Source organism: Pseudophryne corroboree, chromosome 6 (assembly GCF_028390025.1).
Source record: "Pseudophryne corroboree isolate aPseCor3 chromosome 6, aPseCor3.hap2, whole genome shotgun sequence".
NCBI lineage: Eukaryota > Metazoa > Chordata > Amphibia > Anura > Myobatrachidae > Pseudophryne > Pseudophryne corroboree.
The window spans coordinates 125,010,042-125,038,003 of record NC_086449.1 but is presented as its reverse complement, the minus strand read 5'-3'; the positions used below and the strand labels follow the sequence as shown (position 1 = coordinate 125,038,003).

The window sequence follows — 27,962 nt, the reverse complement described above, 5'->3', positions numbered from 1 at the left end:
TGCTGTATGCCTTGCTACAAATGCTACCGTTTGTGTGCTGGAAACCTCTAAGAGAACAGAAATATCATTGTAATTGATGTATATGTGGCCCATGTGATCTCTCAGTTAATAAAACAAGAGTTACCTGCAGTATAAAGGTTAATTCTTTTATTTCACCTAGTGCGGACAGAGGCCTGTGTTTGTAGATACTGCAATTGCTATTACATGTTTAGTGTATGTACAGGGTGCAATGTTACCTGCACACATGGTCCTGCCTACAGGTGGCCCACAACTCCAGGCAGTTAGGAGCTTCGGGGCGACTGAAGGAGCAGCTGGGCACCGTAGTTTGCCGCCGGCGTTCAGCACATGGCTTGTCCGCGCAGGGGCAAAAGAGGAGCGGGTAGGTTAGAGTTGAAGGAATGCGCTCCATGAAGTTGCGGAGGCTCTTGTGGCACTTGCGACGGGCACATTGCTCAGCTGCTGATGGGTTGCAGACTGAGATGAAAGAGGAGCGTAATCTCTTGCATGTGTCATTCACATTGCAGAACTTGGCGGCGTTCAGGCAGGCATTCTGCTTATAGGTGGCTGCTTCTGTACCTGTGAGATAGAATATCGGGGGAAATTACCTACAGAAAACGTACACATTCACTTACAGTACAAGACAAAGACAATGGGGCCATAATTCATTAACCCATAAATCACTAAAGGGAAAATACTTGATTTTTCTATAAACATCTGGATATCGGGTGGTCTTCTGTATGCCGAAAGTCGGGATACCGGCGCACAATATACCGGCACCGGAATCCCGACACCCGGCATACCGACATATACTCTCCCTCGTGGGGGTCCACGACCCCCCTGGAGGGAGAATAAAATAATGTGGCGCGCGTAGCGCGCCACCGTGCCCGCAGCGTGGTGAGCGCAGCGAGCCCGCAGCGTGGTGAGCGCAGCGAGCCCGTAAGGGGCTCATTTGCGCTCGCAACACTGTCGGTATGCCGGCGGTCGGGCTCCCGGCGCCGGTATGCTGGTCGCCGGGAGCCCGGCCGCCGGCATACCGTACTACACCCCTGGATATCATAGGGGATATTCAGTCATTTTTCACAGAGGGTGTATGGAAGGTGAGAGAGGGGTCTACAGTGCAGGGCGAGTGGCATCTCATTGGACAGATCCAAGGGCCTAATTCAGACCTGATTGCTTCTGTGCGAAATCACACAGCGGCCAATTATCGAATGACTGCGCATGCATATGCTCTGCAGTGCGCACGTGCGAGCCCAAGTAGCGACAGAATGCTGCGAAAACTTCAATCTCTAGGTGTACGCAAGGTGACTGACAGGAAACAGACGTTTGTGGGTGGTAACTAGCCGTTCCCAAGCGTTTTCTGGGAGGGTGTGTGATGTCAGCTCCGGCCCCGATCAGCCTGTGTGTATCGCACCGTAGGAGTAGTCCTGGGCTGCGCACAGACTGGAAAAATCATTAGATGGTAAGTGAGTTGCAAACGGATTTGTAGCTGTCCGCTGTCTGGCAAAGGTTACGCATGTATTCGCACACTTGCGCGGGGCGGGTTTTACGCTCTATAGGCCGCGGCTATCTGATCGCAGACCTCTGCAAATTTGCAGAGGAGAGATCAGGTCTGAATTAGGCCCCAAGTTAGGTACCATGTACACTGCACGTCTCTATTCCCCAAACCTTTCAATGCTACTCACAGTCATCAGTCATCTTAGAATAATGCTGCATTCACCCATGATGAGGGGACTGTGGGCTCCCAGAGTAAAGTCACCACCCCACGTTGGCTAGGTGGGGAGGGGGCTCTAGGTGCCAGGTGAATTTTCCTGGGGGAGAGCGCTACTTTGTTTGCACAGAGTTATATAGATTCCTGCACCATTTATATGGTAATATGACCCAGAATTCTTTCATACTGCAAAGCCTGAGTGCCATACAGTGTTCTTTTTCTATAATAGCCGTGCTGTGGAGACCTAGTTTGAGACGGATAAAATAGGATTTTTTTTTTAGCATTAACCATTTATGATGGTCTACTTATTTTAGTCCTTTGTGTTTGTTTGCCTTTTATTTTTCCTCTGTGCCTCCAGTGCATTGTTTGTGTGAATGGTGTAAATGTGTGTCATTTTGTCCCTTTCACTTGTTTACTATTGTATTTGTACATTTCTACATAAATATGACCTACAGCCCCATGTGACTGCCTGCTTTGTGCGAGGCTGCTTATTGTCACTCACCGGAGTTTATTGACGCCACGCGGAAGATGTCAGATAAACGGGAGGTCACTGGTTCGTATGGGGAAGACTCATAAAATTCATCCCCTGGGAAGACAAAAATTCAAATAGTCTTTTGCATCACTCGTAAAATGTTCATAGACTGCAACCGTTTCCTTACTGGGATGTGCTGTACAGTATGTGACGCCTTCTGCTCACCATACAGCTTCCCTTATGGTACATTCACATCTGATTGTAGATGTGCTAAATTTAGTTTCTCTGACGTGGGGGGCACGCCCAGCACAGGGCTAGTCCGCCCCGAATGTCAGGCCCTGCCGCAACCCCCCTCCCCCCTTCCCCCACACATGGGTGCGACAGCATCGCACGGCGGCGATGCTTTTGCACCCACCGAGTAGCTCCCTGTCTGCACAGCCTAGCTGTGCTGGCAGGCGGCTATCTGCCGCGTCCAGGGTCGCAGCAGCTGCGTGTGATGTCACGCAGCTGCCGCGGCCTGCCCCAGCAATGGTCCGGACATGCCTGCGTTGTCCGGACCGCGCCCCACCAACGACGTTAGAACACCATTGGCACGCCCCCTCCTGCCCTGCGACCGCCTCTGCCTGTCAATCAGGCAGAGGCGATCGCAGCCCTGAGATGCTTTTGCATCTAACTGGGCTTCATGGAGTGCGTGAGCGCACTCCCCAAAGGACTTCAGACTACTGCCGCAATCCAGTCTGAATGACCCCGTGTATTCTAACGTGCAAATCATCCTTTACCTGTAGAACACGTTAGACTCCCACATAGGACTGAATAAGTAGACCGGCCGCCATCATCTGCCATCGGGGTTACTAATTTATCGTTGTACGTAATTACACTTATGTATTATAAAGAATCTAATTCAGTCAGCATTTTAATTGGATTTAATTAGCTACAGAGCACGTGCAATGAGATTTGAACAATGGGGGTAATTCCAAATTGATCGCAGCAGGAATTTAGTTAGCAATTGGGCAAAACCATGTGCACTGCAGGGGAGGCAGATTTAACATGTGCAGAGAGAGAGAGATTTGGGTGGGGTGTGTTCAATCTGCAATCTAATTTGCAGTGTAAAAATAACGCAGCCAGTATTTACCCTGCACAGAAATAAAATAACCCACCTAAATCTAACTCTTTCTGCACATGTTATATCTGCCACACCTGCAGTGCACATGGGGGGGTAATTCTTTTTGATAGCAATTGGACAAAACCATGTGCACTGCAGGGGAGGCAGATATAACATGTGCAGAGAGAGTTAGATTTGGGTGGGTTATTTTATTTCTGTGCAGGGTAAATACTGGTTGCTTTATTTTTACACTGCAAATTAGATTGCAGATTGAACACACCCCACCCAAATCTATCTCTCTCTGCACATGTCATATCTGCCCCTCCTGCAGTGCACATGGTTTTGCCCAATTGCTATCAAAAATCCTGCTGCGATCAACTTGGAATTACCCCCATGGTTTTGCCCAACTGCTAAAAAAATTTCCTGCTGCGATCAACTTGGAATTACCCCCATGGTTTTGCCCAACTGCTAACAAATTTGCTGCTGCGATCAACGTTGAATTAGGCCCTTTGTTCGTTACCCAACTGACCACTCCCTGTGCCTTTTTCCGTACTATGGCCGTCATCAGATATGAGGGAAGGGTCAGATCAAGTGTTTTGGTTAGTTTCTTAGAGAAATAGTGTCTCTTTGGACAGTAAGAGCATTGGCTTGTAGACCTGGTCATTGGGTTTGCCTATTGGTGGCAACTAGCTAATGACTCCACTGAAAGCTAAAACAAGTTCTGCCATAACATTGAGCTGTACTGAATTACATTTCCCATCATCCTCTGTAACGTGGCCTTGATGAAGATGAGGCTCCAGGTTTGTCAACAGCACATTAAGAATTAGTATTGCAAAAGAGGCTTCTGATTGATTAGTGTTAAGAGTGGTGATGGTCAAACTTGGTCGTCATGACCCCAAAAATGTTTCCAGGTCACCTCTAAATCTTTATAATGTGATAGATGGTCGTTAACCTGTGCACCTGCTAGGAGGTTATGAAAATGTGAACTGTTAGGGGTCCTGAGGACTGAGGTTGAGAAACACTGGTCTAGAGTAATGTCAATGCGTACTCACCATCTGTCAGGCCGGCGTGCATTCCCCAGTAGACCTGTAGGCACAGTAGCTCCTTCTTCATTCCTCTCCGACAGCGACACATGTAGAGGGGGCTCTCCTGGAGCACCTCCAGGGCAGTCTTGCACTCCGAACTGGACAGCAGAACATCGCGATCTCTCCCAGCTAGACATTGTCGGAGGGTACGGTATCTTGAGCTGCAGGACTGGTCAGCAATGCACTGCTCATTAGCTTGGATACAGTCTGTGTGTTGTGGCCAGGAGGCAGATGGAGACTCAGAGAGGCTGAGGCTGGTCTGAGCTGCACAGGAGATAGATTGGAGAGCATGTTGCATTATACATTGAGGGGGAGATTTGTTACATGTTCTAAAATGAAAAGTGGTGGCATTGGTGCCTCTAGCAACCAATGCGATTCCAGTTATCATTTCTATGTTGCATCACAGAAAATGATAGAGTCTGATTGGTTAATATGGGCTACAGCACCACTTTTCATTTTAAATGGGTAAATTACTGCAACAGTGTCAAGGGGAACAGGTACTATCTCTTGGGGAAGATGGCAATTTGCAGCAGCTAAGAGATAACGCACGTCACTTGTTTTGGTGCAACTGGCCTCAGCCAGTTTTATTGTGCAGAAAAATAGAAAAGAAATAGCAAAATAAATACCTTGCTGTCCGGTGTTAACTAAACACAGAATAATTTCTATAGTAACTCACAGGAAAACAACACCAGAAGTTTTTATCAGGCACAGCTCACAGGATTTCAATAGCAGGTATCTCACAGAGGGCGGGATGTACTAAAGGGAAAATGCGATAAAACCGTTTTATCGCATTTTCATATGTACTAACCCCCGTCCGCCGCATTTTCGCCCCTGAGAGTATCGCCATCTTTGGATGGCGATACCCTATAGAAGCCTATGGGCTTCTTATCGCCAGCCGCCACAACCCGCCGACCCCCCGCCACTGACACCGACCCCCTCCCCCCGACATACCTTCTTCAAGGAAGCCCTCCTCCCCCTAGCAACCCAGCCAGAGGTCCTTCCAGCTGCAGGGAGGAGGAGGAGGCGCCCGGGACAGCCAGCTGCCTGCTCCCTGGCAGGCGAGCAGGTGGAGACCCCAGGGAAGTGACGGAGACCCCCACACATCACCTCACAGGTATCGCGGGGGCCTCCCTCACCGCATGTTACTATTGTACTATATGTACTACTATGTTAGTAGTACATATGCGATCAACATCGCTGCGATAGGCGGCGATGTATGTTAATACATACCAACCAGAGACTCCATAGTCTCTCCTTTTCCCCTAGCAGTGTGGGAGAGTAACGATCAGGCTGACAGCCTTTCTTTAACACACTCATACAGCTAACAGCCCTAATTAGCCTTTTGTGAGTCTAATAGCCCAGAGGTTCCCAAACACGGTCCTCAAGGCACCCCAACGGTCCAGGTTTTAAATGTATCCATGCTTGGCCACAGGTGACTTAATTAGCACCTAAGTCAATTTGATTTAACCATCTGTGTTGAGCCATGGATATACCTAAATCCTGGACCATTAGGGTGCCTTGAGGACCGCGTTTGGGAACCTCTGTAATAGCCCAAAGACCGGGACTGGGCCTAAATGGATCTTCTCTTCTTCCATCCAACCCCAGGAACCCTTTCCGGATTTTAGTCACAGCCAAAAGCTCTCAGCAGAGCCAAAACAATATTCATGGGGTTTTAAAACACATAGGTAAGAAACAGGGGACAAATATACCCGCCTTCCCACTATTCCAGTGATCCTGTCACAATCACATTGAAAATTACACCCAGGGGAAATACGGCATGTCCTTGTTCATCACAGTTTCCATATTCAGATCATTTAAACCAGACGTATCACCATATCTTCAAAGTGGATCTATACACAGACATGCATTCACAATCACATAAACAAGATATTACTATTTACATAACGTCATGTACAGGATTCTGCACATTGGATGAGTTAGATGGAATATCCATGTAGAAAGCATGACCATCACTGTACGGCTGCCTCTGGCCTACGAGACAAGTTACTACCAAGCACACACACAACTCCCTATGTGCAGCAGACTGTCACCCAGATACCGGGTAACAGTTCTGTTCTCTTACCTTGCCAGCCAACTGGTTTGCCCAGAGGCTGCATTTTGTGTCAGCTTCATATCGTTAGCATTATTGTAATTACTTAGGCAAATACAGTAGTTGTTTACAAGCACAAACAGGCTTTACTAAACACACTCACTGACGAGGGGCAGATGTACTGAGCTGTGGAGAGAGAAACTGTGGAGAGAGATAAACTACTAACCAACTGTCAAAGTCAGAAAAATATCTCTATGCACACTACCATATTTGCACCTCACACAGGTCCGTGTTGCGCATGCGTACGCTCTCCCGTACGTGCGCATACTCACAGTCGCGGGCACCCGCAGGCGCATGGTATGCGTATTTACGGTAGAGTTTATGCGATCGTAGCGTGCGACTCAATCATTACATATTTTCACTAATAATGTATTTTGTAGATCATGGTCCCTTTGATAGATTCTGAAAGTTTGGTTAATATAGAATGTTTATGAACAGAGGAATCCCTCTTTGTTTGATACGAAGGGTCAGACAGGAGTAATACAGTGGTGTTTAGTATCCATCGGAAGAATATTTAATTAGAAATATTCCGGTGTTGGTTTGAAGCAGATCAATCGCTCGTGCGAATAGTTATGGACATAAGAAGTTTATGAACATTTACTTTATTTGCACTTTATTACCCATGCGGCGGGAAACCCAGTTTCCCTCCCACCTGAGCAGTTGGAAATAGTCACAGCCCACCTGTATGAATCAACCTATGACCTTTTGTTATAATGCGAAGCCGAATTCCTATGTCCAATGAACAATGAGATTGTAGGGACCATTGAATTGTATTGTGTGTGGGGCATAAATAGGCAGGCCGACCGTATCCAGTTCACTCTCTTCAACGGTTCTCATTGCTGATAATCGGGAGCTGGATATCGAGGCGCATGCGATCGTTTCCCTTTGTGCGTAAGTTTTCTCCGTAATCATATTGTCTTACTGTGAGCCATCTCTCTCTCTCTCTCTCTATCTCTCTCGTATTTTCCTTGAATTATATTGTATTGTATTTCCTGTGTAGTTTATCTGGTTAGTTGGTTTATGTTATATTGTAGTGTATCATTTGTACTGTGATTCCTTTTGCAAGTATAATAGTTATAATACATATAATAGGTTTCGGACCCTAAGCCCAGGTATCTGTGTATTCTTTATAGTGTTAAGTATTCTCTGAGCGTCGGTGACGCTCAAGCAGCTTTGTAGTTAATCAGGTTACACCAGGTTGCACTTACACTCTGTCTCTACACTAAGGTATACTGTGTATCTCACTGTTAAAGGTATAGATATAAAGGTTTAACGTTGTGAGCGTCTGCATCGCTGGTGATCTCCTCGTGGTCCCGAGCGTCCGCTACGCTATAGCGAATCATTACGTTAGTCGGCAGCCAATAGCGTGCCTGCCTGTGATCACTGGGCCGTAAGCGAACGTGACGCTTGAGCGTCTCGACTACGGCTGAGCGATCACTACGCAACTTGCGTACCCTTACGGTACTTCTTACGTAGATAGCGTACAGTGTTCTTAGACCTCTTAAAGTGATTTATATACGATAAATATTCAGCTTTATCAATTGGCGGCTCGCCCGTCCTTCACATATCTGCACTAGGTAGATCAGCAGACATTATCCCTCAGCAAAGGGCGGGAGGTTGTATCCCTCGTAGTGCTGACAGGATAAGCGTCTGCTTCGCTTAAGTAAAGAGTGCTGAAGGAATCCGGGAACCGGAGGTAAGAACAAAATGCTAGTGTCTTTTAAAACTGTTTATTTTTCTGTCTTGCGTACACACGCACGCACACATATATATATATATATCTGCATTTCTTTTTCTTTTTTCATTTTCGTATATCACTCTCCTGTCTGCCAGTTTTATAGTTGATAGAAGTGCTAAAAGAGATTTGCCGTTATTTCATAGTTTAAGAGTAAAGATAATATAGTTAAAAGATAGACAAACACACAGTTTTGCCTGGGAGATAAGGCGAAGTCAGTGTGTTGTGTGGTAGATGATCAAGGATCATCTACATTGATAAAAGTATAAATTTGTGTTACGGTGGATCTTTGCTTTGCGTATACGTGTCTCTAACAAAGACTTGCGTACGCAATCCAAAGGCCGACGCACGCAGCGTACGTTACGCAACGGAGCGTCCGGTTACGCCCACGTAGCTCAAGTCACGATAAGTTGATTTTTAACGCAAAGCGATAAATAACGCGAGGCGAGAAATAACGCAAGTCTATTTTTGGGTGTCCGAAATTTTAATTAACAGATCCTGCTCCTAATTGGTAACACACCTGATCTGAAGAAAAATTTCTGCATAGAAATAGAAACAAAAGTGTACATGTGATGAGTGAGTGTTTTTACAATTTTTAAAGGTTGACACACAAGAAAAGTCGAGTACTCGTGAGGTACATGCGTGTAAGTGACGTGCACGGTGGCTAGGGAGGCATCTCTGGTTAAATATACAATTTTGAGCATTAGAGTATAGCAGACCAGGAGGTCATACTGTAACAAGACCAGGAGGTCATACTGTAACAAGACCAGGAGGTCATACTGTAACAAGACCAGGAGGTCATAACAGACCAGGAGGTCCAGGTACAGCCGACAAGGAAGTCCGCTATACAGTTCACAGGCACAACACCGAAAAGGGTTGGTGCAACACCCATATAGGCCATATAAGCTCTGGCTGAAGGAATTCGCAGTCGTAAGTTTCGATTCCATTGGTCTTTCCGTACATAAGCTTAGTTGTTTGTGTACTGAACGACTGGACCGCACGTAAGTGTGTGCAGTAGTTAGTAATCTGACCTAATACCATTAGAGTAAAGGGGTCACAAACGCTATCTGTACACTCTAACGTGATTTGTGTAATTTTTTTTTTTTAAGGGAAGTTCGCTGCTCACTCAGGAACTATCCAGCAACCAATAGTTACTGGAAAGAGTAAGTGTTCTTCGGATAACCCTCGCAGGTTCCAGTAAATAGAGGTTCAGGTCGCAGGGGCCCTAGGTCGAGTACGCCAGCACCATATCGGTGTGATCAGGTAGTATTGGTCGGCGTGGGCGAGTGAGTGGGGTACTCGGTAAACCGCCACCGTCAGCCTATTGTTGGCATTTGGTTTTTCGTAAGGGTTGGCTAAATAAAGCAACACTTTCGAACTATGGGGGCCACTTGTTCAGGTAGGGGGCGATCAACCTCGGTTCGGGTTGATTCAGTGGTCCGACCAATTGGGTCGGCCAGGTATATAATGTGTGAGAAATATGGAAGTCACACAGAAACTTTATGTGATGAATGGGAGAGAATGACTGTACATGACTGGGAAAAATTCCCAAGAGTAGGGAGCTTCAGCTCAGAAGTGTTACAAAATTTAAGGAGGAGGATATGTCTCATAAAATCAACAAAGAGACGAATCCAGCATTATGATTATTTACAGTTGTGGCAACAGGAAGGTGAGATACAGAGAGGTTTGGCTCAGGCGGCGGGATCTGGCTCTAACAGAAAACTGATTGCCACGGCCCCGCCGCCACCATACATATCAGGAGAGAAGTTGATTGCGGAGAAAGACGCACTAAGGTGTAACACAAAATCACTTAGTAACTGTGTAAATGTTAATGATAATGTTAACCCATTAACCCATGCAAGTATTAACCCGTGCAAGTTGTACCCTGTTTTGAACTTTCCTCAGGAGTGTGATCAAGAGGACGAATCGGCAACGATTTCAGCGCTCTCTCTAGCAGCCACCATAGCAGAGACCAAAGTAGGCAGAGCTCCACCCACGAGATTAGTAAAGGCCCCTAGCGGAGGGATAGGTGAGGTCGTATCAACTGGTAAGTACGGCACCATGCATTATGCTGAGACTATTTCACCACAGCCTGTAGAATCTACACAGAATGAGGTTGTTAGAATTACACCTGTTAGAGTAATAGCAGTGCCAAATGGGAAAACAGACGCATCAGGAACCACTCCCATTAGGAACATTGCCATGTACACTCCATTTTCCCGAATGGAATTAAGGACCATAGTGTCTGAATTTCCTGACCCTAGAAAAGACTTAGTTGCCAGTCAAAAATACATCAGAGACTTAGGTAACACTGCAGAGCCCAACAATAAAGACTGGCAGATATTGCTGAGAGCATGTTTACCCTCAAATGTCGACGCAACTCAATTTTTAGCTGATTGCGGACTAGATCATGATGTACCTCTTACAGATGTGTACAACCAAGATAATGTGAAAAGAATAAACTTGCAGCTAAAAGAGTATTTCCCAGCAGTAGCTAAATGGAATAAGATATTCTCCATTAAACAGAAGGAGTCAGAGACAGCTGCAGAGTATTTTCACAGAGCATTATTAGAAATGGCAAAATACACAGGCATAGAGGACATTAAAACAGACACAAACCATCGGGAAGTAGCAGTATCGGTACTGATGGATGGTTTAAAAGAGTCATTGAAGACTAGGGTACAGACCACGCAACCATGTTGGCGAGGTCTGTCTGTGGCTACTTTGAGAGAGGCTGCTATTGATCACGATAGAAACATCACCAGACACAGGGAACAACAAGGTGATAAATTAATGTCAGTAAGTATACAGGCCCTGACCACAAGGCAGCCTTTGTTTGTATCACCAAATCCTGTGGGTAAGTCAAGTATGGTTACTTGTTATTCTTGTCACAAACAGGGACACATGGCACGAGATTGTAGAGTAAAGAATCCACGAAACTCATACCAAACCCCTAGACAACGACACGACACACGACATTGGGAGCAAGGTCCGCAGAAACGGAGTTATGAGCCACATACAGGGGAAACAAAAAGATATCCCCCAAACAGAGACTGGCATGCCTCTGGTAGTTCCCAACTATCTCCCTCACAAGTAGTTGCTGCCAGCGGGATTCAGGGAGGTCACCATACCCAATAGGGGTGTGGCCATACCTGTAATCTGCAGCCAGTAAAATTAATTGCCAACATTGGAAGTGAACCCGAGATCGCAATTAATGTAGCTGGTAAAACTTTAAACTTTCTTGTAGACACAGGGGCGGCCAAGTCAGTGATAAATTCGACAGTGGGCATGAGAACCACTGGTAGGACAATTCCAGCCATGGGAGTAACAGGAGTAGTCCAGCACTACCCTGTTAGCAAACCAGCCGAGATTACAATAGGGCCTTTGCATACCAAGCATTCCTTTTTGCTGGCTGCATCGGCACCAACTAATCTCCTGGGAAGAGACTTACTGTGTAAAATGGGGTGCGTCATTTATTGTACTCCTGAAGGTGTATTCTTGGACATACCTGAGAAACACGCTCAGGAAGTGCGAGACATGTTAAACTCCCCATCAAAATTAATGTCACATACCATTATGACAAATAGGAATCCATCCCAAATAGAAGAGATGACATCTCAGATACCAGAGTCACTTTGGACAAAAGACGGACAAGACACTGGATTAATGGCAAACGTAGCTCCAGTAGTTGTACAAGTAAAAGATGGTAGGATAGCTCCAAAAATCCCACAGTACCCTCTGAAGCCAGAGGTGGAGTTAGGAGTTTACCCAGTAATAGAGCGCTTGCTACAACAGGGCATTCTGGTAAGAACGTCCAGCACTGCCAATAGTCCCATCTTCCCTGTTAAAAAGAGTGGGGGGAGGGGTTACAGACTAGTGCAGGATCTAAGGGGGATTAACAAAATAGTTGAGAGTCAGTTCCCCGTAGTGCCAAATCCAGCTGTCATCCTAATGCAAATCCCTCCCACTGCCAAATTTTTCACTGTTATTGACCTCTGCTCCGCTTTCTTTTCGGTACCTCTGCACCCTGACAGCCAATATTTGTTTGCATTCACATACAGAGGAGTCCAATACACGTGGACTCGATTACCCCAAGGTTTCATAGATAGTCCAAGTATATTTTCTCAGGCTTTGCATGATTGTTTACAGTCTTTCCAACCAGACAGTGGATCAGTATTGATACAGTATGTGGACGATTTATTACTGTGTTCAGATTCACTGGAAGCATCTCTGAAGGATACGAAACAGCTCCTGTTTCATCTTTCAGACACCGGACACAAGGTGTCCAAAGACAAGTTACAATTATGCCAAACTAAGGTAAAATATTTGGGACACTGTCTAACACAAGGACTGAGACACCTGACCGCTGATAGAATCCAAGCAATTAGAGACATGACTCTGCCACAAACCCAGCAACAGATCAGAACGTTTTTAGGAATGTGTGGGTATTGCCGTAATTGGATCCCAGGGTTTTCCATTTTGGCGTTACCTTTGCAGGAAATGGTCTCCTCAAACAAACCTGATAGGATTTCGCATACAGACGAGTCCGAAACAGCATTTGAGAGACTCAAACAGTGCCTAACGCAGGCACCAGCACTCGGTATGCCAGACTATGGGAAACCCTTTGAACTATACGGAACAGAAAGTGCTGGTTGCGCGGCAGGTGTACTAACCCAAAAACACGGTGATGCCAGCAGGCCAGTTGCATACTACAGCGCTCAGCTAGACACGGTAGCGCGATCCCTCCCCACATGCTTGCGAAGCGTTGCTGCAATAGCATTGCTAGTGACAAAAAGCGAAGATGTCGTGCTAGGCCACAACCTCACAATCCATACGCCACATGCAGTATCAGCCTTATTGAATTCTGCCCAAACCAGACACGTCTCATCAGCGAGGTTTACAAGATGGGAATTGGCACTAATGGCCCCCGTAAACATCACCATAAGGAGATGCAGTGCATTAAATCCTGCAACGTATCTCCCAGGTGTGCCTGGTCAGGCACAAAGGGTGGAAGGTGAGAGTGATGGGGAAGGAGGATTTAACACAAAGGAAGATACACATGATTGTATGGAATATTTGACCCAAAATTTTACCGCAAGGCCTGACATCAGTGACAACCCACTGGAAGATGCAGAACTCACGTTCTACACGGACGGTAGTTGCCATAGACAGTCAGACTCAGGAGACTTGTGTACTGGATACGCAGTCGTAGATGACCAAGACACCATAGAAGCGGAACCGCTAGGCCCACCTCACTCAGCCCAGGTTGCTGAACTGGTCGCCCTAACCAGAGCATGTGAATTGGCTAAGGGTAAGTCAGCCAATATCTACACCGATTCTAGATACGCATTCGGAGTAGTCCATGATTTCGGAGCCCTATGGCGCCTCAGAAATTTCATGACGGCAGCTGGTACACCGGTAGCGCATGCAGCTCACATAAAAAGGCTTCTAACAGTGATACAAGAACCCGACAGAGTGGCTGTTATCAAATGTAAAGCACACACATATAGCCAAGACCCGGTATCACTTGGTAACAGCCGAGCAGACGAAGCTGCTAAGTTAGCAGCTGCTACCCCCATACAGACAAACACCACACAATTGATGGTATTTAATACCATTAACACACAGAAGTTGTGTGAAATGCAAAATTTGTGTTCCACACAGGAAAAGGCAGTCTGGAAGGCAAAGGGATGTGGCCAGGAGTCCTCAGGACTCTGGACGGATGGACATGGTAAACCAGTGGCCCCCAGAGCATATCTTCCATGTCTGGCTGAAGCAGCTCACGGGCTGACTCATCTAGGCAAGGAAGGGATGTGCAAATTGGTAAGAGCCTATTGGTGCGCCCCAGGATTCTCCTCTCATGCGAGTAAAAGAGCAATGTCATGCCTTACCTGTTTGAGAAAGAATATTGGAAAGGCAATACCTACAGAACCATCCCATATCCCTCCTGCCGGCGGCCCTTTCCAGGTAATACAAATTGACTTTATACAATTACCCCCTTGTCGGAATTTGAAATATGTACTTGTTTGTATAGATGTTTTCTCAAATTGGGTCGAAGCATTTCCTGCGGCTACAAATACCGCTATGTTTACTGCTAAGAAAATTGTGCAGGAATTTGTATGTAGATATGGTATCCCTAGAATAATCGAAAGTGATAGGGGTACCCATTTTACAGGTGATGTCTTTCAAGGAATGTGTAAGTTGATGGGAATTGATAGCAAGCTGCACACTCCGTACCGTCCACAGGCGAGTGCGAAGGTCGAAAGAGTGAACAGCACTATTAAAAATAAATTGAGTAAAGTGATGGCAGAGACAGGATTGACATGGCCAGAAGCTTTACCCATTGTATTGTACAGTATCAGAACCACTCCCAGGTCCCCTCTTAATCTGTCCCCTTTTGAAATCTTGTTTGGTCGACAACCGCATGTCATGATTAACCCTCAGGATGATTTGAAATGTAACAATGAAGTAACTGTAAAGTACTTGATTAACATGAGTAAACAGTTAAGGAATCAAAATGATAATCTGAAGTTGGTGATTCCTGATTTACCTGATAGTAATTGTCATGACATTGAACCTGGGGATTATGTAATGATACGGAATTTTCTACGCTCAGGTTGCCTTGTTGACAGATGGGAAGGACCATACCAGGTCTTATTGACTAGCACTACAGCATTGAAGGTTGCTGAGAGAGAGACTTGGGTCCATTCATCCCACTGCAAGAAGGTTGCTGATCCAGAGAAGTCCCGTGATAAGGAACAGACGGTAGAGGTTGTATCACTGGAGTGTCTGTTCCAGGAGGACTGAGGCGGCACCTGAGCCTTGAAGACCGAGAGCTGTTGTCGACTCCCCACTCCCTTTTATTGTTTTCCTCCACTTCCCATCCCCTCTCCCGCAAATTTCTTTTTCCTCCTTCTCATTCTTCTCCGTTTCCTTCTATAAGATGGACTTGCCCCAAGAGACTGTGATCCGGATTTTCCTGTTGACCATGATGTTGACCAGAGCAGTCTGTTCCGGCGAGAGTACCATGGAGGTCGATAGAGGTTCTGGAATGGGTTCTGATGATAAAGATGGAGGCGTAGTTTTCCAAGATCAACCTAACCAACAAGCAAAGGCGAGTATCAGAAAACGATCCGATAGCATTGACCATAGAAGAAATTGTGACGGATTGTTAGCTGAGGAAAACTGTATCTGTAGGCTCTGTAACAATGTCATCGAAGATGGGTGCATTAAGAAATGCCAATCCAGTTTTAATATCCATATGGACCGGCATCCATTGAGTGACTATCACTCCTTAGTGGGTAATGTGTTAAACAAAACAGATTGTTGGGTATGCTCTCAAGTACCTCAAGGTCATAGCAAATCAGGGCTAGTGCCATTTCCTTTAACGATAGGGGAGGTACTTGAGTTAAATGGTGGGAGACCGGTGGACAGGAGGTTTAATATCTCCAGCCCTCCTAGTTTGAAGCTCCACCAATACCATGTGGATAGGTCCCTATTATGTTTCAACATCTCCAACCCCAGAAAGCCGGGAAATTGGGAAGTGTCATGGAGTAACCACACCATGACCTTTTCGCATAGAGCAGATAGAATGCCTACAGATACAGAGCTTGTACGCCACATAGCCAGTAGAGGAAAATCTTTCCGGTATAGGTACACCTTAGGAAATAGGATTACGAGAGTTGGAGAAGTATCACCAGGATACTGTGCACATATCGTACAACCTGATACGTGTATTAAGCAGATGGAAGAATTAGGGTTAGGAGATTTCACCTGGAAGGTGTGTAATATGGTTATGTCCTTCTCCGTCCCATATGTTCTCCCCGATGATGCATATTTCATATGCGGGAGAAAGGCGTACAAGTGGCTTGCCCCAAACTCTGAAGGATTGTGTTATATTGGAAAAGTATTGCCTGAAGTGATGACTGTAACACATGATAAAATGAAAGACATACATCGTGGTGCCCAAGCTCCTTATACTCACACCCACTACGAGCACGTTGTTAAAAGGCACCTGATAGAGAAGACAGAGCATCCGGCCTCTGATCTGATAAGTGAATCCACCGGGATTCAATTCTTAATCGCGTTAGATTTCACCCGCACCGCTAGAGGAGTGCTAAATTATAAATACATATCAGCGCTCGCAAATTTGTTAGATAATATCACTGAAATGTATGATGACACGTTTAGATATACTGGAAGGGAACTTCAAGCTTATAAAACAGAACTGGTGCAGCATAGAATGGTTCTTAATTACCTCACAGCAGTGACAGGCGGATATTGTGTTACATTGGCAACACAGTACGGCGTGAAGTGTTGCACGTATATCACGAATAGCACCGAGGATCCGGTCGAGGTCATAGACCAAAAGATGGACGATATTCTCCAATTGAAGTGGGAATTTCGCCGAAAACACAATCTCACTCTTGCTGCTGTAGGTAATGAGCTGACTGGTTGGGTGTCATGGTTGAACCCGCGAAATTGGTTCTCCGGTTTGGGAGACTGGGCTCAAGGAGTCATAATGGATGTTGGGAAGTTTCTCCTATGTATCTTAGGTGTTATCATAACGATCGGTTTGATATTTAGATGCGGTCAGGCTTTAATGAGGTGCAATCGTCGTACTAAGGTAATGAGTTTGAGGAGTGAGGAAACTGTAATTAACCTGGATTTTATTTATGACCCAATGATAGAAACAATGATGTGATGAAAATGCGATTTCTACGGTCCGTTTCTTTCACCTGTTTTTCTGGTTTTTCTCCAAGATAAAAAGACCCACTTGGACGAGGAAGTTGACGAGACGCTATACAGACAACGGATAGACCAAAGAAGAAGTTTTGACCACTTGAGATATGGACATTTGATGAACTTTGCCATGGATCCCCAGTTTCCCTAGAATTCTTAAACTTACGCTAGCCCAACATTTTTTGTAAATCTAATGGCATTGACAAAGCTTTTTGCTCACACCTAATGGGCAACACAGCGCAAAGAAGACGACTTTCAACTGATACCGAACAAAACTTCAACCGACAGATGTACATTAACCTGACATAGAATACCACCGCATTTACCGTAATTATGTCTTTTCTTCATTTCTACAACCCTCAGGTAATGACACACATAGTATAGGGAATACAGGCACAGATATCAGCAATCACATATTCCCCCATTCATGTATCATCAACTAAAATGTGCTCCCCATTTTGTTCAAAATCCGAAAAGAGCTCGGTAAAGTTTGACAGCCCATCCACAGACCCGTACCACGGGATAAGAAGGAATTCAAATGTATACTTCGCAATACCTCGAAGCTTGATTTACAACACGTACGGCACGATGATACATGACCCCCCAAACATGGACTCATACACACATGCTTCTGCTATCTCACTAGGTCATACCCTCTTCCCACCTACTCCTCTCTCCTCCCTTACCCAACCATGGAAATGAATTAACCCCTGACATATATTTTTCTCCTTTTGAAATGTTTTAGAAGGTGGCAGTTATTATTGACTGCCAAAGGGTGGACTGTCAAAGTCAGAAAAATATCTCTATGCACACTACCATATTTGCACCTCACACAGGTCCGTGTTGCGCATGCGTACGCTCTCCCGTACGTGCGCATACTCACAGTCGCGGGCACCCGCAGGCGCATGGTATGCGTATTTACGGTAGAGTTTATGCGATCGTAGCGTGCGACTCAATCATTACATATTTTCACTAATAATGTATTTTGTAGATCATGGTCCCTTTGATAGATTCTGAAAGTTTGGTTAATATAGAATGTTTATGAACAGAGGAATCCCTCTTTGTTTGATACGAAGGGTCAGACAGGAGTAATACAGTGGTGTTTAGTATCCATCGGAAGAATATTTAATTAGAAATATTCCGGTGTTGGTTTGAAGCAGATCAATCGCTCGTGCGAATAGTTATGGACATAAGAAGTTTATGAACATTTACTTTATTTGCACTTTATTACCCATGCGGCGGGAAACCCAGTTTCCCTCCCACCTGAGCAGTTGGAAATAGTCACAGCCCACCTGTATGAATCAACCTATGACCTTTTGTTATAATGCGAAGCCGAATTCCTATGTCCAATGAACAATGAGATTGTAGGGACCATTGAATTGTATTGTGTGTGGGGCATAAATAGGCAGGCCGACCGTATCCAGTTCACTCTCTTCAACGGTTCTCATTGCTGATAATCGGGAGCTGGATATCGAGGCGCATGCGATCGTTTCCCTTTGTGCGTAAGTTTTCTCCGTAATCATATTGTCTTACTGTGAGCCATCTCTCTCTCTCTCTCTCTATCTCTCTCGTATTTTCCTTGAATTATATTGTATTGTATTTCCTGTGTAGTTTATCTGGTTAGTTGGTTTATGTTATATTGTAGTGTATCATTTGTACTGTGATTCCTTTTGCAAGTATAATAGTTATAATACATATAATAGGTTTCGGACCCTAAGCCCAGGTATCTGTGTATTCTTTATAGTGTTAAGTATTCTCTGAGCGTCGGTGACGCTCAAGCAGCTTTGTAGTTAATCAGGTTACACCAGGTTGCACTTACACTCTGTCTCTACACTAAGGTATACTGTGTATCTCACTGTTAAAGGTATAGATATAAAGGTTTAACGTTGTGAGCGTCTGCATCGCTGGTGATCTCCTCGTGGTCCCGAGCGTCCGCTACGCTATAGCGAATCATTACGTTAGTCGGCAGCCAATAGCGTGCCTGCCTGTGATCACTGGGCCGTAAGCGAACGTGACGCTTGAGCGTCTCGACTACGGCTGAGCGATCACTACGCAACTTGCGTACCCTTACGGTACTTCTTACGTAGATAGCGTACAGTGTTCTTAGACCTCTTAAAGTGATTTATATACGATAAATATTCAGCTTTATCACAACCAACCAACTCCTGTCATTTTTCAAACACAGCCTGTAATATGGCAGTTAGGAGCTGATAGGCTGGTACTTTATTTCTCTATACTTTATCACTCTCCTAGGCTTAGTACATCTCCCCCACAGAAATCACAGCTCTTCTATAAAACCACACACAGACCTGCTAAACAGCCCTACCCTAGAGAACTACAGTCACTGTAACTTCCCGGAATGATGATCGAGCCACACGTCCTGGTCATCTACCAGTGTGTTAGGGACCAAATGCAAAGTCTTCCTGCTGTTGACCTGTTCACAAAGTGAAAAAGCCAGTGACAGCTTAATGTCTAGTGATCCAGGGTGTTATACATGACCAATCCAACAGGAGCTGCAACCCCTAACCAATACTGTTCTGAGATGAAGACTTCTGTTGGAATGGTGATATCTTCTTTTATTGGTCTTCTTCCCACCGTTGAGATGTACAGTAGCAGTGAGTCAGGGGTATAGATAGTGACCCCTTATCAGATTGGTAGTAGGGGTAATCACCTGGCCTCCACCTATGGCTCATCCATCAGCAGGCAACCTGCAGTGCGTGACTCCAGGCTGTCTAGCTGGATATGCAGTCAGATTGTCAGCATTCCAGGGCCGTCTTTTTGTATGGGCTCCATGAGCACTTGCCCAATGGCCCCATGAGTATAAGGGCTCTAAGCTGATAGCTGAGGGTCCCCTTTTTTCAGGGGTACCAGATTTTGGAAAATGGAGCGTGTTAATTGTTCTTCCCAGCCAAATATCTCAGGTTCTGTCGGACTTAGAGTTTTGCTGATGGTATATTCCAAAAGCTGTGACTCTCCCCTTTTAGTGGACACTGGCAGCTTGTCTCTACTATGCTCAAAACCAGATATATCAGCCTTCAAGCAGCTGGTCCCTGCTCCGGCTACACAAACCTGGTATACAGTTTTAGATTTTCATTGGGGATTGCTATGGTTAATGAACTCTGATCCCCAAGTCCCCAGTACCTCCTGAGAGGTGGGACTCTTTAGTTGTTTATCCCATGGATAGCTAAGAAATCTGTCTCCAGGAACTGGAGATTTCTGCAGTCATGCAATCTTCCCTCCCAACGGGAAATGCTGAATATTAAGTCCACTCCACTATCCACCCCTCCCCTGTGTATTAAACACCCCCTACGACCCTCGAAGTCATGTACCGGGCCCCTTCATTCAGCCCAATGCCCCCTTCTACAGTTTAGTGTTCTCCCTCCTGCCAAATCTCCCACCATCTGTGCAGTAAAGGTCCAGGTCCTACATACTGAGCAAGAGATAGAACACCCCCTACCACCCGCGGAACATCTAAGCTGCCGCTGATAGCACCCCCCCACCCTTACTGCTGGAGGATAGGTAGGGGCCCCAGTGCATTGCTTTGCCCAGGGGCCTACACTGCTGTCAAGACGGCCCTGCAGCATTCACTATGTCTGCATTCATAGTGTTGAATGTTATGTTGGCAACATGGTTAAAATGTTGACATATGACATATTGAGATGGGGAAAATGTCAACAACAGCATTAGGAATAGGGTAAGCATTAGGGTTACTATTAGGGTTAAGGTTGCTGTTACTGTTAGAGTTAGGCTTTAGCTATTAAACTGCTTGTAAACATTGTCATCATTTCATCAGTGTCGACATTAATGAATGTTGAAATGGTGAATGTCGACAAAATATACTGAACCCGTCTAGCTGGTCTTGGTGCAGCAGAAGCACCCCCCTTGGTCATACTATGAAGTACAGGCACTTTAGTCTCTGATTACCCCAAACCATGTACCCTGAACTGTAACTCATAGCGGGCTTGGGTAAGTCCTGCCAGATCTTTTGTCTGCTGCTCAGGAGATGCTGCTCGATGGGATGTCCGGACATTATCCATCCGTTCTGAAATATGTCTGGGGAATCCAGTGGCAACTAAAGAACCTACTGCACTTGACAGCATTTGAGAAATGTGTAACTAAAACATTTAAACAACATTAACGAGCCTATTCTATTAGCTGCGCTAATTGTTGCACCGGACCGATTCAGTTATCATGGATTACCCTGTGCATGAATCCCGATGGTGGACTGAACCTCTCAGCTTCATGAGCCGCAAGGAAAAGTCAGAGAGAAAACAGCAAAATGGTTGGTTTACGCGTTGGGAAAACCCACTGGCTCCACAGTTTACACTGAATTAGTGGGTAAAAGGATGTTTACTGTAAATAAATAGCCTTTCCCTGCACCACAGGGATTTTAGCCGGCAGTTAGCCAAATATGCCCATAAACATTCTATAGGTACATAGGGTTAGGCCGGGCCGGCTACAGATTAGAAAGATGTGTACCTGGCCGATATGCTGACCAATATATCGTACACGCGGTACACACTAGAACAGTGTAACAACCACTGTTCCACTGTTCTGTCCTTCTCTACTTTGCTTGGGTCGTATGCAATATCTTCCAATTGGCCCTGCAGCACGGCCGACCAGAAGATATGGCATGCGGCCCGTGGGAACAGGCAATCGGGCAAGCACACTGCCTGATATGCATTATATATCATTCCGATTCATCCGGAAACAACATATCATGACAATATCGGCCAGGTGTGTACCCTCCCTTAGTTGTACTAAGCCTTGGAGAGAGATAAAGTGCAGAGGGACATTGGGGTCTATTCATAAAGAAAACAAAAAAATGAATTGTTACTTATCACTGTGATGCGATGTATAGCTGTTATCAGTAGCAATTCACATATACTCACCCTTCCGGCGATGCTCTGCGGTATCTGGGACTTCAGCAATGCTGTCTTCTCCAGCAGTGCTCCTCTGCGATGTCCAGGGGATCCCTCTGCACATGAGCCGCCTGTTGACCTCCCGCCATGACGCAGTGGATGCTGGGAGGTGGTGGGGGGGGGGGGGCATTGCCGGGTGCACCACATTTTAGGTTACACCATCCTGAGGACCTGGACTCCGTGGAGAAGCAGCAAGCATACATTAGTACTGACAAGAGGGATACTAAGTGGGCTTAACTGGTGGAGAATGTGGTCCTATCACAAGTTACAATCTCTTGACTGCGGCTGTGATTGGTATTATAGACACTTGGTTTTCGGCCACACTGTAAATGCAGTGGAGGTATAGCTGAAATTCCCTTGCTCTGACCAGGACGGTGAGCCCCATGAACGGACAACTTTTAATACTTTAGACCACAGGTTCTCAAACTCGGTCCTCAGGACCCCACACTGTTCATGTTTTGCAGGAAACCTGTAGATTTTTAAAATGTGACAGTTGGTGATACACAGTGCACCTGCTGGGTGACATGGAAAACATGAGATGTGTGGGGTCCTGAGGACCGAGTTTGAGAACCACTGCTTTAGACAACAGAGGGAGAGAAAAAAAGACTCTTTTGTGGGCGCACTCTTATAGTAAATTAACGTATGAGAAAATCAGAAAATTCTTCTAAAAATTAACTTTTATTAATATAATAACAGTAAAATGTTCAGTGGTCAAAGAGCATCATAGTAATAATCAAGCTAGAAAGCAGTAATTTAGCTGATATTAAATAGTATAGTGCAGTACTACAATATAATCAATAATAATTAAGTGCTGAAACTCGCATGATACGTATCGGCTGCCGGTGTCCAAAGTCTTGAAGAGTGTATTAGCCCACCCAATAAACGTATCAGATAAGGCATATAGACGTATAGATGCACTAGCTTAGTACTAGTGTGATTAGGGTGCCTGGTGGTGTAATATACCCGGCTGTCATAAGGGAGGAAAAAATGTATGAAATGAGATGGCAGAGTGATTCTGCTGTCAGTGTTAGACTCTGAGCGTGATAGGTCAATCTCTTCTCTACTAAACTGAGTATTCCTCAAGGGTCGCCCACTTGAGTACTGGCCCAGCCCTACACTGATTAGCTTCCAAGATCGGACGGTTTTGGGCGTTACCAGTGTGGTATGATAGTAGAGACAGTAATGAATGAGGGTCCAATGCTTCTGGAATCACTGATGAGAGTTCACGAACTACATAGTATCAAAGAATGTCAGAGGTAAGATGGATCTGCTGCCAGTGTTAGACAGGGACGGACCCTGAATCAGTGGTGAGAGTCCATGAAAAAATAGAAAAGAATGAGACAAGCGAAAGCAGGATGAGACTCCTAGGTGCTTAGTAGATGAGAATTCCTCGAATCCGATAGCCGGATAAAACTATTATCTGATATAGTCTGGGGCAGTTCGTTCTGAGGCTAGATATAAAGTTCAGCAAGTATTGAACAATGATCTATGCCATAAATTAACAAAATAATAATTTTTGCTAGTATAACACTGGAATAAAGTCTGCTAGAAGCCTGTGGTATTGTGTGCTAGAAGGTTGCAACAATAATGGTACTTGTGTAGCATAAGCTGCTAATATTTAAACATTGTAACAGGTACAGAGATTGTCACTCGAAAACTAGTATAAGAAAAGTATAAATGAATCAATAAATGAATATCTGAATGAGTGAAATATAATCAAAATTGATTGAGCAGATGATTGCACACAAAGAACATATTTCCTTATTAATTCAGTTGTAATTAACACACAAAACACGTATTGTTAATAAGCAAACAATGAATACATGGGCATGTGTGGAAGAATAGAAGTTATTGCAGAGAAGCTGACAAAACAGCTGCACAGGTACTGATAATATATAGGAAAAATTCTATTGTAGTAAACTGAATAGATCGGCAATATGGAAAAAAGATAATAATGAGACACTGATATTACCCGTGGTAAGGTGTAGGACAGTTCTGATTCCAGAAATGACAAGTCCGTGAGCGTGGATGCGATGGAATTGCCTCAAAGCACTGAGACACTGTCTGTGCGGGGAAGTGCGTGGCTGCCCAGCAGAGTTCACAAATCGGTGGACTTGATGCGGGCGTCTGGAATCGGTGTTGTGCAGTCCGTGACCCTGGACGGGTATAGGAGTCCCGTAATTGAAGCCAGTCAAAGGAGAGATGTAAGCAGGGCTGGAGAGGCGGCAGGCAGCAATGGATGTGGGACACCGGGAACGGAGACGCTGGGCTATGTATCGGGCAGCGAAGGATGTATGACACCGAGGACGGGGATGCTTCCGGCAGCTGAAAAGGGGAGTTGGACTATATATATATATATATATATATATATATGGAAACAAAAATCCGGCACTCTAAGGACAGTGTAACCTCCTAGAAACTTGCTGGTGTGCCATCCAAGAGAAGATTTCCCATAGATATTGAAAAACACAGGCGGCACTCCCAGGCTTGTAAAAGTGAAAAAACTTTATAACCATTATTTACTTTATTATTTATTGTTATAAAGTTTTTTCACTTTTACAAGCCTGGGAGTGCCGCCTGTGTTTTTCAATATATATATATATATATATATATATATATATATATACACACACACGGCTCAAAAAAATAAAGGGAACATTAAAATAACACATCCTAGATCTGAATGAATGAAATATTCTTATTAAATACTTTGTTCTTTACATAGTTGAATGTGCTGACAACAAAATCACACAAAAATGATCAATGGGAATCAAATTTATTAACCCATGGAGGTCTGGATTTGGAGTCACACTCAAAATTAAAGTGGAAAAACACACTACAGGCTGATCCAACTTTGATGTAATGTCCTTAAAACAAGTCAAAATGAGGCTCAGTAGTGTGTGTGGCCTCCACGTGCCTGCATGACCTCCCTACAATGCCTGGGCATGCTCCTGATGAGGTGGCGGATGGTCTCCTGAGGGATCTCCTCCCAGACCTGGACTAAAGCATCCGCCAACTCCTGGACAGTCTGTGGTGCAACGTGGCGTTGGTGGATGGAGCGAGACATGATGTCCCAGATGTGCTCAATTGGATTCAGGTCTGGGGAACGGACGGGCCAGTCCATAGCATCAATGCCTTCGTCTTGCAGGAACTGCTGACACACTCCAGCCACATGAGGTCTAGCATTGTCTTGCATTAGGAGGAACCCAGGGCCAACCGCACCAGCATATAGTCTCACAAGGGGTCTGAGGATCTCATCTCGGTACCTAATGGCAGTCAAGCTACCTCTGGTGAGCACATGGAGGTTTGTGCGGCCCCCAAAAGAAGTGCCACCCCACACCATTACTGACCCACTGCCAAACCGGTCATGCTGGAGGATGTTGCAGGCAGAACGTTCTCCTTGGCGTCTCCAGACTCTGTCATGTCTGTCACATGTGCTCAGTGAGAACCTGCTTTCATTTGTGAAGAGCACAGGACACCAGTGGCGAATTTGCCAATCTTGTTGTTCTCTGGCAAATGCCAAATGTCCTGCACGGTGTTGGGCTGTAAGGACGTCGGGCCCTCATACCACCCTCATGGAGTCTGTTTCTGATCGTTTGAGTAGACACATGCACATTTGTGGCTTGCTGGAGGTCATTTTGCAGGGCTCTGGCAGTGCGCCTCCTGTTCCTCCTTGCACAAAGGCAGAAGTAGCGGTCCTGCTGCTGGGTTGTTGCCCTCCTACGGCCTCCTCCACGTCTCCTGATGTACTGGCCTGTCTCCTTGTAGCGCCTCCATGCTCTGGACACTACGCTCACAGACACAGCAAACCTTCTTGCCACAGCTCGCATTGATGTGCCATCCTGGATGAGCTGCATTACCTGAGCCACTTGTGTGGGTTGTAGACTCCGTCTCATGCTACCACTAGAGTGAAAGCACCGCCAGCTTTCAAAAGTGACCAAAACATCAGCCAGAAAGCATAGGAGCTGAGAAGTGGTCTGTGGTCACCACCTGCAGAACAACTCCTTTATTGGGGGTGTCTTGCTAATTGCCTATAATTCCCACCTGTTGTCTATTCCATTTGCACAACAGCATGTGAAATTGATTGTCAATCAGTGTTGCTTCCTAAGTGGACAGTTTGATTTCACAGAAGTGTGATTGACTTGGAGTTACATTGTGTTGTTTAAGTGTTCCCTTTATTTTTTTGAGCAGTGTATATATATATATATATATATATATATATATATATATAAAAAAAGGGGGGGGATAAGACCTTATCGCGCTATATAATATGGAGAGCTGCACCTTAGGGAAAAATACCCCCTGTTAGATGGGATATGGTATTAGAAGAAATAAAGAAAAGATTTCCCCAGGGAGCTTGTTGTCCTTTGATATGTACAAGTTTACTAATACAATCTTAAAATTGAAGTTTTATTGTTATTTAAAACATACAAATAGTAAAAACTGTTTGACAATTTGCCCAGATTGACAATAAGATATATTTGTACAAACACTGGTTGTATTGATATTATTCCATTCCAATCAAAAGACAGTAGATGTTCTTTCCTGAAGCAATGACAGAGACCCTGTCCTAACCCAACGCATTTCGTCCTACGGACTTCATCAGGGGTATAATATGGTCAAAGGATCAAAGTTTGGACAAACATCTTTCGTGTCTTCAAAGGCAATATAATAGTTTTTTTAAAAATTATAATAATAAAATATAAATACATTCCAGTGAAAGGCAGCGTTGGAAATACCCCATGTAGAAATCCTGCATCTGCCATTGCTCGTATGTCACATTACTCCTCAGCTATCTCCTACTTCTCATATACTTCGACCCCCAATATCTGTCATCCTTCTTTTCTATGGGGGAACCTCCAGATAATTCTGTAACTGTTTTCTCGCATTCTCTTCCCTGAATTTTCATAGAAACCTTGTCTTCAATGCACAATTTTGCATTTCTGTGTGTGATATATATATATATATATATATATACACACACATCTGTCGGAATCCTGGCAGCAAGTCCCCTTGCGAGCTTACTGCGCTCACCACCAGTGGCGTAACTAGAAATTTTTCTCCCCCAAGCCAAAAAATTCTCTGGCTCCCCCCCCCCTTCCCCCCATAATTGGCGTGTGCGTCAAAAAAGGGGCATGGCTTTGTTGAAATGGGCGCGGCTTTGCATAAAGGTGTGTGGCATTGCAGGAAAAGACTACCTTATACCGCAGTTTTGCAACCTGCACGCCACACACTGCAGTGACCCTGAGACATTATACCATATACCACAATGCCCGTGATATAGTATACCACACACCGTAATGCCTATGACACATACCGCAATGCCCGTTATACCCTATGCCACACACCGCAATGTCCGTTATACATTATGCCACACTGCAATGCCCCTGAGACATTATACCACATACCACAATGCCCTGTGATATAGTATGCCACACACCGTAATGCCTGTGACACATTATGACACACACCGCAATGTCCCTGATACATTATGTCACACACCGCAATGCCCATTACACATTAAGTCCTACAGTAAGGCTTCTAATTACTTTTAAATTACCTGCTCGTTGCCAGGGGTTTCATGCTCTTGGTTCCATGCACGGTGCCAGGGGTTTTCATGCTCAGGGTGTCATGCTCGTTGCCAGGGGTTTCATGCACTGGGTGTCATGCTCGTTGCCAGGGGTTTCATGCTCTTGGTTCCATGCACGGTGCCAGGGGCTTCATGCACTGGGTGTCATGCTCATTGCTAGGGGGTAATGCTTGTTGCTAGGGCTGTGCTCCCAGTGCCACATATGCCCCCAGTGCCAGATATTCCCCCACAGTGCCAGGTACACACATGCCCCCAATGCAACTATGCCCCCCCCCCAAGTGCCAGGTACACATATACCCCCCAGTGCCACATATGCCCCCCCAAGTGCCAAATATGCTCCCCCAGTGCCAGTTACAACTCACCCCTGCTGTTTTGTGAAGGAGGGACACGGAGGGCACAGCGCGCGCCTCTCCTGTGTCCCTCCTGCGTCTCCGGCGTGTCTGTTAAATGAAGTGCCGGTTCATGAGCCAATCAGAGCTCACGAATGGGCACTTCA

At 45.3% G+C, this 27,962-nt stretch overlaps 1 protein-coding gene and 1 pseudogene across 1 annotated transcript in view; both read right to left on the bottom strand.

Moving 5' to 3' along the window:
- The window catches only part of GFRA2 (GDNF family receptor alpha 2), a 72,344-nt gene that overhangs the window by 22,201 nt on the left and 22,181 nt on the right, over window positions 1–27,962 (bottom strand). The window contains exons 2-4 of the mRNA XM_063931827.1: window positions 4,335–4,631; window positions 2,211–2,294; window positions 237–576 (exon numbers count right to left, since the gene is read on the bottom strand). Of these exons, the coding sequence (XP_063787897.1) occupies window positions 237–576; window positions 2,211–2,294; window positions 4,335–4,631 (721 nt within the window). The remainder of the gene's footprint in view (window positions 1–236; window positions 577–2,210; window positions 2,295–4,334; window positions 4,632–27,962) is intronic.
- Window positions 22,934–23,052, bottom strand: LOC134937528 (5S ribosomal RNA; annotated as a pseudogene).